The 12507-nt window shown below is 43.1% G+C and overlaps 1 protein-coding gene across 1 annotated transcript in view; it reads left to right on the top strand.

Annotated features, from left to right (window-relative positions):
- The window catches only part of PCSK2 (proprotein convertase subtilisin/kexin type 2), a 114775-nt gene extending 106938 nt beyond the window's left edge, over positions 1 to 7837 (top strand). Inside the window, exons 11-12 of the mRNA XM_054383411.1 lie at positions 1353 to 1580; positions 7351 to 7837. Coding sequence (XP_054239386.1) covers positions 1353 to 1580; positions 7351 to 7837 — 715 coding nt within the window. The remainder of the gene's footprint in view (positions 1 to 1352; positions 1581 to 7350) is intronic.
- The last annotated feature ends 4670 nt before the right edge of the window (positions 7838 to 12507 follow it).

Raw genomic sequence — 12507 nt, 5'->3', positions numbered from 1 at the left:
CTCCTGGAACAGGCTCCCCAGGGAGGTGGTTGAATCCCTGTCCCTGGAGGGGTTTAAAAACACAGAGATGTGGTGCTGAGGGACATGGTTTAGTACCAGGCTTTGTTGAGGTAGAGGACCATTGGACTCAATGATCTTAAAGGTCTTTTCCAACCAAAATTATTCTATGAAAAAGGGGGGGGGAAGAGAGAGAGAACTGTCACTGTCTCGTATCTCCTTCTAGGCTGGCTCTATTAAACCTCCATTTTGGTGTGCAGAACCACCCTGGGTGAGTTACAGCAGCCTTCACAGAGCCAGTAGACCATTTCTCATGCAGATGACTACTGCTGCCTGCTCATACACAATATATGTCCAGCAAGTCTGTAAAGCCAGAGCACTCTGTGAAACTGCAGGTCTAAGATATGTAGCAGCTCTTAAAAGGTTTCAGTAAGAATGAGGAAGGTGATAACCTGATTTTCAGCTGTCTTGTGTCACCTTGGAAAAATGACAGTACTTGGCTGTTCTGGTGCATACCCTGCATGCACACATGCCTGTAACTTGGGGCACAGAGAGCTGAAAAGCTTATCCTTTTGCTTGAGGCTTGGAATCAGGCATATTGTAGTGTTGAAAGAGTTCATCATAAACCAACTGAAATAGCTAAAGCTTCCAGAATAATAACTACTAAGTGTCCTTCCTGTCATCATAATCACTGCAAATCTAGGAAGACAAGAGCTGCTGATGAAAAATGAGCATCATATCTAGTCAAATGTTACTTCACTGTATCCATCAGTGCTAGTGCAGTGTGGGTGACAAAACTCTACTATACCTTAGAGTACAAGCCTACGGCCACCCACAGCCCATGTAACCATATTCTCTGACTGCCAAAATTAAGAAAACCTTGACTCTTACAGCTCATCAGCTTCACCAGATCAAGGCTTCTCTGGGGAACCCTGGAAAGTCCATGGGAAAGCAGGAAAAGGTGGCAAGGAAAAGAGGGCAAGATTTCTGAGGAAGGCTAGGTGGAATCATGTCATCATCCTCTTCCTTTTGCATACTTCCCGGGATCTAGTAGAATGCCCTACGTGTTTCATTAGCTTAAAGACAGCACAGTGGATCTATAACATGTAGCAGAAAGCAGTTGTTTTTAAGAACAGGGAAACAATCAGAAACTATTTTGGGGGAGTGCTATACAATTAAAACGCATTCTTCCCACTGAAATATAAAGAGCAACTTCGTTATTTGTTATGTGTGTAGATGCAATTTCTGTGTGATTCAGAGAAGCAATTTTTACCAAAAGGCTTGACCAAACACACTGTCTTTGATATATGCTTGGAGATACCCTAATGTTTCTTTTCCATTTTGCTCTTCCACAGCTTGGATCTGACATGGAGAGACATGCAGCATCTGACAGTGCTCACATCCAAGAGAAACCAGCTTCACGATGAAGTTCATCAGTGGCGGAGAAACGGCGTTGGGCTGGAATTCAACCATTTGTTTGGCTATGGTGTCCTAGACGCTGGAGCCATGGTGAAGATGGCAAAAGACTGGAAGACTGTTCCTGAGAGATTCCATTGTGTTGGAGGATCTATACAGGAACCTGAGTAAGTGAATGGTATATGTGCATAGTGTGTGTTTGGCTTCTTCCAGGCAAGTAGGAGACGGCAGGCATGCATATAACCTTGGCAAAGGCTTACATAGTCAAAGAAACATAATGACATCCACAATTATCAGTAGCATTCCACGTACTTCAGTAAGTAAGTTGATATAATGAACTACCTGTAGTTTATTCCAGCTGCTGGTTTGCTGGAGGTGTGCCTTCTACAGCTTATCTGTATCATCATTGTTAGTATCATAGAATCACAGAATGGCTCAGCTTGGAAGGGACCTCAGAGATCATCTACTCCAACCTCCTTGCCGTGGGCAAGGATGCCTCTCAAATAGACTCAGCTACTCAAGGCCTCATCCAGCCTGGCCTTAAACACCCTCAGGGAGGAGGCATCCACAACCTCCCTGGACAGCCTATTTCAGAGTCTCACCTCCTTCATACTGAAGAACTTCTTCCTAAGACCCAGTCTCAACCTACTCTCCCTCAGCTTCAAACCATTCCCCCTTGTCCCATTGCTAGACACCCTTATGAAAAGTCCCTCTACAGCCTTCGTGTAGGATCCCTTCAAGTGCTGGTAGTATCAGCAGTTCTAATAGCAACATCCACTTCTTCTGGGTACTTACAGGTATGTTTGTGCCAAAGTTTCTATGAATAAGGAGCCTGTGCACAAGAGAAAATCTGGGAGGCTGGTACTGTAAATTAGGTAAGAACTGCTGCCACATGAAATAGCTACCAGGTGCTGGTAGTATCAGCAGTTCTAATAGCAACATCCACTTCCTCTGGGTACTTACAGGTATGTTTGTGCCAAAGTTTCTATGAATAAGGAGCCTGTGCACAAGAGAAAATCTGGGAGGCTGGTACTGTAAATTAGATAAGAACTGCTGCCACATGAAATAGCTATCAGCCAGGTCATACCTCCTTGTGATATACTGCAGTAGGCAATTTTATCTCCAGGAGATTGGAACAACCATCTACAGGTACCAGTGATTCAATTTGAACACTGCAGCATTTAATTGTGTTTGGTTTATGTTCTTCAAATCTCTAATTGCAAGCTAGGTAGTCAAATTATTTTCTGATTTACCTTCATGTGCTAAAGTGAATGAGTCAACAAGGGAATGAATTAATACTAATTGACTGTAACAGCTATAGTTCAATTTATTTATTTGAAATTCTAACCTAATGATGGCAAATTTGTGTCTGTACCATTTGAAATTTGACTTTTCTGTGCCATTTTGGAAAATATCATGATACTGTTGGAAGAAGAAAGCTAAACCAGTAATGCCACCTTGACACATAGCTCAGCCAAGCAAGGAGTAACTTTGTTCCCAGCCTTCTAGATGCGTTTGTCTTTGCAGGATCCAAGGTTTTACAGCAGAGAGAGTTGTTTTCATTTATCTGGCTTTACACACGCTCATAGGTAGGAAACAAACAAGTGCTGAAGCTAACTTTGAGTACCTCTAGTTTGTTCATAATTTAAATGCAGACAAATATTCATCCTAGTGCAACCCCATTTCTTGAAGTGGGGATCATCCCTAGTTAGAGGAAGAGAGGAAGTGTCTTTCCATAGGCTTGCCCCCATGTATTAGACAATGTAGTAGATTCTGGCAACAGACTGAGCCAGAGCTGGGCAAGTGCTAATGCAGTCCTTAGGCTTCTGTCTTTGTTTATCTGTCCTGTTTTGGCTGTTGAATGGATAGAAGAGCAGAGGTGATGGTGCAGGGTTCCAGGGATCTGGAACTGCAGTAAAGCTTCCCTATAGCTGTCAGTGCCCAACAAGCTCCAGAGATGAGAAATGCACTGCCTTCTATTGCTGTCTTTGGAGAGCGGCACAAAGAACAGGCTTTGTGCTTCGAGCATAAAGATATGTAAAGTTCAACCAAGTCAGTCACCCCCCAGGCCTCCTCACTTCACTCAGTGTAACCTCAATGTGCTGTGTGGGTGCCCCCAACACATTTATAATATGTTAGAATATTCATGTTGCCCAAGGAAGACATCACAGAGAGGAGATAATAAGCATTGAGACTTGCAACATCTATCTTCTTGAATTACACTGCAAACAGAACTAGTTAAATCCCAGCATCTCCAGAGGTTGCTTGGAAATGAAAACTACACTTGTACTTCTGCCATGGATAATTGTGTTAATTTTCTAGTTTAGCCTTTGCTGGAGCAACATTGCCCATAGCTATTCTGTATTTTATACCTATATATATTCTATGCAAGTATGGATACTTGTATATTTCAAATGCAGTTATAGATTTAAGGAGGTGAGTGCTTGATACAGGGGTGTGTACCAGAGCACCGTTGGCAAGTAGCAGAAACTGGCCAGGAAAAGAACTGACAACCTAGAAAAGTCATCAGTATTTAAAGTGCTGCATGTAGAAATGATAGCAATGAGAAGTTTCCATGAAAAGAGATTTTTGTGGGGTTAGCAGAAATTAAAGACAAAAAAAAAATAATTCTGATCTGGCTGTTTCAGGAAGATACAAAGAAGATTTAGTCCATTAGCTGAGGAACAAGAGCATGGGAGTGCACTTCTAGAGAGCAGTTAGGTCTCCCTGCACATCTCTAACAGGGTACTACACCATGCAAAAGTGAGTGTGTTTTTGATATAGAAGCACAGTATCATAGAGTCACTTCTGTTGGAAAAGACCTTTAAGATCATCAAGTCTAACTCTACCAAGTCTGGTGCTAAACCAAGTCCCTTAGAACTACATTTCTGTATTTTTGAACCCCTCCAGAGATGGGGATTCAACCACCTCCCTGGGCAACCTACTCCAGCATTTGAGAACCCTTTCAGTGAAGTTTCTCTTAATATTCAGCCTAATGCTCCTCTGGTGCGACTTGAGGTCATTTGTTCTCATCCTATATCACTTGTTACTAGTGAGAAGAGACCAACCCTCACCTCACTCCAACCTCCTCTCCTCTAGGCTAAACAACCTCCATTCCCTCTGCTGTTCCTCACCAGACCTGTTCTCCAGACACCTTGCCAGCTTCGTTTCCCTTGTCTGGACCTGCTCCCACACCTCAATGTCTTTCTTGTAGCGAGGGCCCCTAAACCAGTACCCAAGGTGTTGCCTCACTAGTGTGGAGTACAGGTGGACAATCACTCTTCTATTCCTGCTGGACACATTCTTCCTGAATACCGGCCAGGATGTAGATAGCCTAGATATATACATACATATATACTTATATATCCATAAAATGGGCAGCAATACACTGTGAGGGAATAAGAGATCCATCTTCTCTTCTGCTGCTTTGGTGTCAGGCACTTTCCACTACCCCTGGTTCTTTTTGTTTCTTTGAGGAAATTGGCAATGGGCTACAGTCATGAGCCTAGTGGAGCAGAGAGTACTGGATCTGGATTAATAGGAGAGGGATGAACAGGGCAAGCCTTTTCTCACGTTTTAGAGAGCTGATGTAACTTTTGCACTGCAGTACTTAAGAAAGTGGAGAGAAAAACCTCCTGCAGTTGTCAGGCTGTCTGTGAAGCAGGTGGAGTGATAACACTGCTCTTATTTTGTTGGGTTTTGGTGTTGATAGGTAGAAGAGACTCACACTGTGCTGTCCTCTCTCATTTACTAGAGAAGATAGTTCTTATCATAGCTCTCTGAATTTGAAGCATTGTTTGACAAAGCTGTGTCCAGTGTATGAGACTGCTGTGAGACAAAATAAATTCAAATACTTAGAGGAAGGTGCAACTGAGATTATGATCCTTCACCTCTCAGCTGCCACCTAGTGTGTTTTCCTTGTGCTTTGGCACACAGATCTTGAGGGTATTGTATGTTGAAATATTTTAGCTATACAACATTTACGTTATACCAGCCTCTGCTCCAGGACATCCATGAGATTCAGGACAACACAGTGGTTTTCAGTCTAAGGTAAGTGTTGTTGGACCTGAATGTTTTTTCTACTCTGCAAGTACTTCCAGGAGGGCAGTACTCTATAAAAAAAGTGGGCAGGGACTGGCCTGAGCCAATTTGTGAGTAACTGACCTGTAATACCTGGTGCTCATCTCATAAAGAGAATTCCTGAAAGCTAGCCTTGAATAAACTGCTCTCCAAAGAATGCAGTATTCCATTAGCTAAGGGAAAAGGCTGGCACCCATTTCTCCTGAAAAGACGGTAGTAATTATCACAGTGTGGGCAGTGCCCTTTAGAAGGGGCTTTCCTTTTTATTTTAGTGTAAAACCAAGATCATGGAGAAGCCACCAGAAGTAGTAATGACAAACTCAGTCTGTGTCTGACTTATGTAATGATTTCAGTAATTCTCATCTTCCAAGGAATTTTTCTGGCATTGCACTGCTTGCAGGACACGGAGGGTGAAGATGCAGAGACTTTTTGTTTATACCTTCTGTATGGTTTGCCAGCCAGTTTCTGGGGCAAGTGGTAAGGGCCAGTTGCATGCTGACCCCAAGGGGCACTTGCAGCCTCAGCTACTGGCAGGGTGTTGCCCCTGGGCCAGGTACCTTCAGGCCTGCCCTGAGATCCCGACTGGGACTGCCCAGCCATAGTGGCTGTTGGCTTCCTCTGACAGAGCATCTCCCAGCATGCTCTCACCTTGTCCTGGCAGCCTTGGAGTCACTCTGTGGAAACACTGCTATGACCCAGCTCTCCTCAGACACACAGGAAGTGACCTCAAGGTGGGTGCCCAGCACATGGGGAGCAAAGAGCACTGACCAGTGTAGTGTTGCTTCCTTTTCTGTGTATTTTGTCCTGCTGACAGAACATTGTCAGCTGTGAACAACTGCAGGGCCCAGACATAAAGCAATTTTCTCCTCTTGGCCACTAACTTCCTGCATTGCATCTCCAGCAAAGGAGCCCCATGTGCTGGCAGCAGGGATTTGGGTTCCCTTTGGGAACAAGGTCCTTGCAAAACAAACATAGCAGGACTAGGCCTGTGTTTCACCTATGGGTCTAGCTTCCTGTTAATATTTGGGACAGACATCCTTCAGTTGATTGTGCATCTGCTTTCAAAAGAACTTGAATTATAATAACCAAGAAACTTAGAATCATAAAATCATTAAGGTGGTGAACTCCAACTGTTAATCCACCAGCACCTTGGCCCACTAAACCATGGCCCAAAGAGCCATGTCTACATGTTATGACTTCAAGGTGCAGTAGCTTGGCAACTCAGTGAACAAGTGCAACTTCTTTGCTCTGTGTGTGTCTGGGTGCTGCAGTACTGGAGCATTTCAAGGAGAGCAGTTTTTATAGAAAAACAGTTCCCAGATGAGCTGACACTGGTACCCTGTGTTAGTGCTGGCTTCCCTATCAGAATGAGGAGGCAGGCTTGAGTGCAACTGCACCTAAAGTAGGTGGAGCTGGCTCCTCTGACTCTGAACAGACATTTATTTGCTGCTGTCTTTGAGGTGACTGCTTGACATGACTGACTGTTTATGGTTCCTCTCCTGAACATGGACTTTATTATGTAGTTACCCAGTGCAGCAGCGATAGCAAAAGCCATTTAATGCATGGTAATGCTTCTTGAATAGCAGTATGTACCTCTGAATTGTCTTCCTTCTCCCTTCCTCTAGGAGTATATGACGTAATGTATTTTCAAATTAAGGTTTTGATATAATTTTCCACCAAGAGAATGTTCTCTTTCTGGCTAAGTCTGTGGCGATTATCTCCTTACTTTCCCCTTCGTATTAGTAAGGCAAATGGTTGGTGTTTTTCTGTGAGGCACCAAAACCTAGCAGTTTCAGCACAAGCCAGACCATGCTGTGCATATCCTTTTAATTTGCTTAATTATCTTTTGATCTGCAGAAAGATACCACCAAGTGGCAAGCTGGTCCTAACGCTTAAAACCGATGCTTGTGAGGGGAAGGAAAACTTCGTCCGATACCTTGAACACGTCCAAGCAGTGATAACTGTGAATTCCACCAGGCGAGGAGACCTCAACATCAACATGACCTCACCCATGGGAACAAAGTCCATTCTACTGAGCCGGCGCCCCAGGGATGACGACTCCAAGGTGGGTTTTGACAAATGGCCTTTCATGACCACACACACTTGGGGAGAAGACCCCCGAGGCAGCTGGGTGCTAGAGATCGGGTTTGTGGGCAGTCTGCCGCAGCGGGGCATGCTGAAGGAGTGGACACTGATGCTGCACGGGACTCAGAGCGCACCATATATAGACCAAATAGTAAAAGATTACCAGTCCAAACTGGCCATGTCCAAGAAGGAAGAGCTGGAAGAAGAATTAGATGAAGCAGTGGAGAGAAGCCTGAAGAGTATACTGAGCAAGAACTAGTGCTGTTCTGCATGACAGTGTCTTTCCCTCTCCAGATCCCTCTACTCACCTTTCTGCTATCCAAACCTCTGTGTTTGTTAGACATATGACAATGATCATCTCTGTAACCAAATTATCACACTTCTTTGAGTTTAGAGTCTTACATCTTGTCAATAATTATTTTAACTACCACTGAAGCAATCATTTTTTTAACTCGAAACCACAACTATACTGTCCCCTGCTAAATACTATGTACAGTTTGTGACTGTAAAGGATTTTTCTTTTGTGTCATACGAATAGTTAATAACCTGCAAAGAAGTCAATGGCTTTTCCCTTCATATTTTTGTGGTAAATGTTGTTTATATTTAAAAAAAAAAAGTGAATTTTAGCATTGGCAGTTGGTGATAATGGGCACATTAAAAAAAATTGTTGTGAGAGAGGGAATCACAAAGAGGTTAGGCTGGAGAGGTCTTGGAATGTCTAACAGCTTCTTCTGTATCATTGACTTCAGTGGAACTTTCCCCTTTGGGCTCAACCTTTACTAGATACACTTACACAATGTGCACACCAACACTTAGGCCACAGAAACGTCAGCTGCAGACTAGGTCAACAAGCGCAATAAGGAAGGCAAAGCCATGCCAAAGCCTGGTGGCACAGGGAAGTGCTTTGCAAACAGGGTCAGGGCATTCTACAAGCACAAGTTTCAGGTTTTGTTGGTTTGGTTTTAATTTGGGCTACTTAAATCAATTTGCCCTCTTACAGCAGAATGAGCCTATCAAGAATGAGCTGCAGGATTTCTGGAAACCTGTGTGCAGAACTGCATCTGCTGCTCTCCATACCCAGATGCACTACAGCAGTGTAAGATGAGGCTGCATGACCAAGGTTGGTCATCTCCAACCACAGACTGCTGTTCCCTAGAGTTTGCAACCTGGCTGTCAGTAAAGTGCTGTAGGAGAAATTTGAAGTAGGCAGTTTCAGTCCCAAAGTGATTTTTACTTCAAATTTCTTTTTTTTTTTAATAAGAGATTTGTTATTTTTTGTTACAAAGATGTATTTAATGAGAAAAATATGCCTAAGTTATTAATGTGTCATGCAAAGTTGGCCTTTGTGGGAAACCAAATGTAGTGTCTGTAGAAAAATTTGTTGGCAGTCATTTTTTGCTGGTAAAGAGTCAGCCCCACCTTCATATTTCATACATGAGTGAAGTTTGTCTTTCTCCCCCTCGGCCTGCTCTGGCTAATGCTGCAAGATGGAACATCCTCCTCAGTGGGAATTACTCATAGTAGCAACCACTACCTGTTCTCAGGTGTGAGATCCCAAACTCCAACCTTGGAATAACAAGGGTCTTGATTCTGCAAATATCCAGGCATGCACTCACAGCAAAATGCTGATTTTAAGCAAGTGCTTTAGATCTTTGCAGGATCCAAGATCTACTTTTTAGCAGTGACTAGTTTCAGGATTTTGTGAAGTATTTTTAATATTAATCTAAAATGTTTAAGAGTTCTTCTAGTTGATCAGGTACATAGCAGTAAAAATGCATTCAGTAAGTAAACTTTTGTCTGGCAAATTTGAAATACAACCTAAAGGTTATAGAGTGGATGCATTTCACTTAATGTAAAACCTATGCTGTAACTGCTAGTGAATATCTATCTTCTGTCTTTCCATAAGAGGCCTGTTCTTCCCTTTACAAATCCAAATACAAAATAAACAGCCCAACCTCCTCCTAGTCCATGTGAATGACACTAAAACCAAGCCAAGCAGCCTTGCACTACTCACAGGTTCCTCATTGGACAGTCAAGTCACACTGGGATGAAATCAGTGTTGACAGCAGAAGCATCAGGCCCCATGCGACGGTTTCTGCTTTTGAAGTGCTCCTGGTTGCTTGTTCATTATACGAAATTATACTGAATATATTGTACAAAATTATACTAAATAAATTGTAGTGCCAGCCATCTTTAGTGTAACACTTAACCCAAGGACAAAAGGGGACCGTTTCAAAGTGTGAGCTGGAGGTAAAGAGGCATGAGCCAAATCACACTAAAGTTACAAGGTTGGGGAACAGGTTTGCTTCTGTCTTTGGAAGTGAATAGAGCACACTGCCAACAGCAGGGTTCCTGGAAGGCACCTGGTTCTCAGAAGGAGCAGCGTTTACAGATCAGAGGGAAGAATTTACCCCTAGCTATAGCTTCCTGCATATGACACACCTGTGGTATCGCTCCCTGTGTGTATGTATATATTGCATACAATATGTACATTCAGTTTCTTACATAAATTTGCTTACATATATATAAAAAAAATTACATATGGTATGTAATGTATAGTACACATATGCACACCATCATTTTTCCTGGGCATGTGTTCAAAGAAAGAGGCAACTGGAAGCTTCCAGAGGACATTGAAAATGTGGGGGGTGGGGGAAATAAAAGCTTTGGAATCAGAAAGGCCCCTGTGGAAATCTTAAATGTCCGTGTACATGACTTACCCTTGCATCCATGTAATTTTGCAGCTCTCTGTTCGATCATTAAATACCTTCTAAAGCAGCAAAATAACTAGGTGGCTGTGCCTATTTTCACAATGCTGACGTTAATTTATCAAGTGAAAGGTCACAGTAATAAGTGAGTGATGCACAGAATGGGTGAGGTTTGATATGAGTTTATCTAAAACTAAGTGTATAGACAATATCGAGGTCTACTTCATATCCTTCAGGATTTTTTTTTGCATCAGGGGATTGCTGAGAAATATGTCCAGTTAGACTAAGTTTTTATGGTATTGCTGATGGAAAATAACGTTAATTTGTTAGTGTTTATAATAAAGGGGGAAAACGAAGCTCATTATTTGAAGCAGGTAAACACTGTTTAACTGAAGCCCTGTAATGGTGTTTTATAATATGAGTAAAATAAAGAGCTGTTGTAATCTGGCAGGTCCTATCATCATTGCCTACCCAAAGGAACTATGCTGCTGTAAGTGGGATAAGCTCCTGCTGCTCTGCTTTTTACATGTCTCCTTGTCTGATGGAGACTAAGAAAATAAATCCTTCAAAAGAGCTGACTGCCACAGATGAAGAGTAGCTCTGTGATACTCTGGGACACAGAAGATGAAGGCTGCAGACTCAGAAGAGCCTTAGGTGGTTCAAACCCACTGGCTGCAAGGGCAGCACTGCAGAGGCATGCAGCAATGCAGATGTCAACCTGCTACCCTCAGTGGGGAATGGGATGCTCAGGAAGAGAGGCAGTGACATTTTTGCATTGCATTTGCTAAGCAGTTCTGATCCCAAGGGTTGGGTTTCTTGGGGTTATTTTTCTCCCCTCAGCTGTTTGGAGCACTTTGATCCACAAAAATCTCCTCCTTCCCTCTTCCTCCCTACCTCCCACCTACACTTTGGGTACATTTTAGCTCACGTGTTCTCCTGGCACAAGGTACATTTCATTTTATAATTTCTTACCGTGTCCATAGCAGTAAAGATGGGATGGATTCTTCTGAGTTAGTTGTGATCACCACAGAGGCAAGAATGTTCCTGTAGTAACCTGGCTCCTGTGCCAAGCTCCGCTGAGCAGATGCTCACAAGGGATGGTCACAGACACCTAACAAACAAACACAGGCTCTCCCCAAGTGATGCTGCTCCTTGCCACTGCCTAAGTTTTTTTTTGTGTTTTCAGTAGTTAGTCTCTACCCTGCAGTCAAATCGCATGGCTGGCAGGGAGGGGGATACACCCAGCTCGCTCTGGGTACTGCCTGCCTCTTTTACACCTTACATTGTGACAGTTATTAAGCAGACTTACTCTTGCTGCTGTTTGGATTTTGGATTATATTTTTCCCCTGAGTAGTCAAAAACCTGCTTTCACCAGCAGTTATTCTGAGCAGTTGCTCCCAGCTCATTAGAGCACATCCTGCATATGGTTTGATAAATCCCTCCTCTGTGGTTATTTACACTGTTAATAAATTAAGCTGAGCAGGAGCACACACCCTCTTCAGCCACGGCTGGCATCAAGTCCCTCAAGCATTTCAATCCAACAGCATCAATAAAGCGATCCTGAATAAAAAAATGTGACTATGTGGGTTACCTGTCAGAGAAGAAGGTGTCATTTTGGCAGGCAACACAGTCACAGTAGCTGACACCTGCATTAGAACTCAGTAATGGCAAAAACACCACAGTGTTGTAGGAAAGTCCAGTGAGAATTTGGTTGGTTGGGGGTGTTTAGCTTGTTTATGCTTTTTCCTTACTCAGAGGGTTCTGGAAGCTGCAAGAGGCTGTCACAGAAGTCTTTCTTTTTGCGTCCCCAGGCATGGGACTGCAGGTGCCAGGGCTGCAACAGGATCCTGTGGCAGTATTAAACTGTAAAACATTACAGTCCGAGGAAACAAATGCTGAACAAGAAAACAAGTGCTGTCAGAGCCTTTTGAACTGGCTGCAGTCTGCTCAGATACTTGTTAGCATTCACAAATACCTTAGCTGTGTTGGTGAAGGATAAATAATACTTTTAGTATCTTTTCTGAGTGTTATCTCCCATGTTGGTGGCATTTTAAGTTTTATTCTGAGACAAGACACAGCAGGAGCTCATTTCAAATACTCAGTTTGGTTTTAGATCCAAAAAGCAAAGGTCTGCCAAGCACATCTCTATTTAAAGACTGTAAATATGAGAAATTTGGAATAGGTTACTGAAGAGGTCTCCAGCTCTTCCCCTGGAAAACTC

Source organism: Indicator indicator, chromosome 9 (assembly GCF_027791375.1).
Source record: "Indicator indicator isolate 239-I01 chromosome 9, UM_Iind_1.1, whole genome shotgun sequence".
In the NCBI taxonomy this organism is placed as follows: Eukaryota; Metazoa; Chordata; class Aves; order Piciformes; family Indicatoridae; genus Indicator; species Indicator indicator.
The sequence above is the reverse complement of the archived record's forward strand: the minus strand, read 5'-3'. Positions and strand labels throughout refer to the sequence as shown.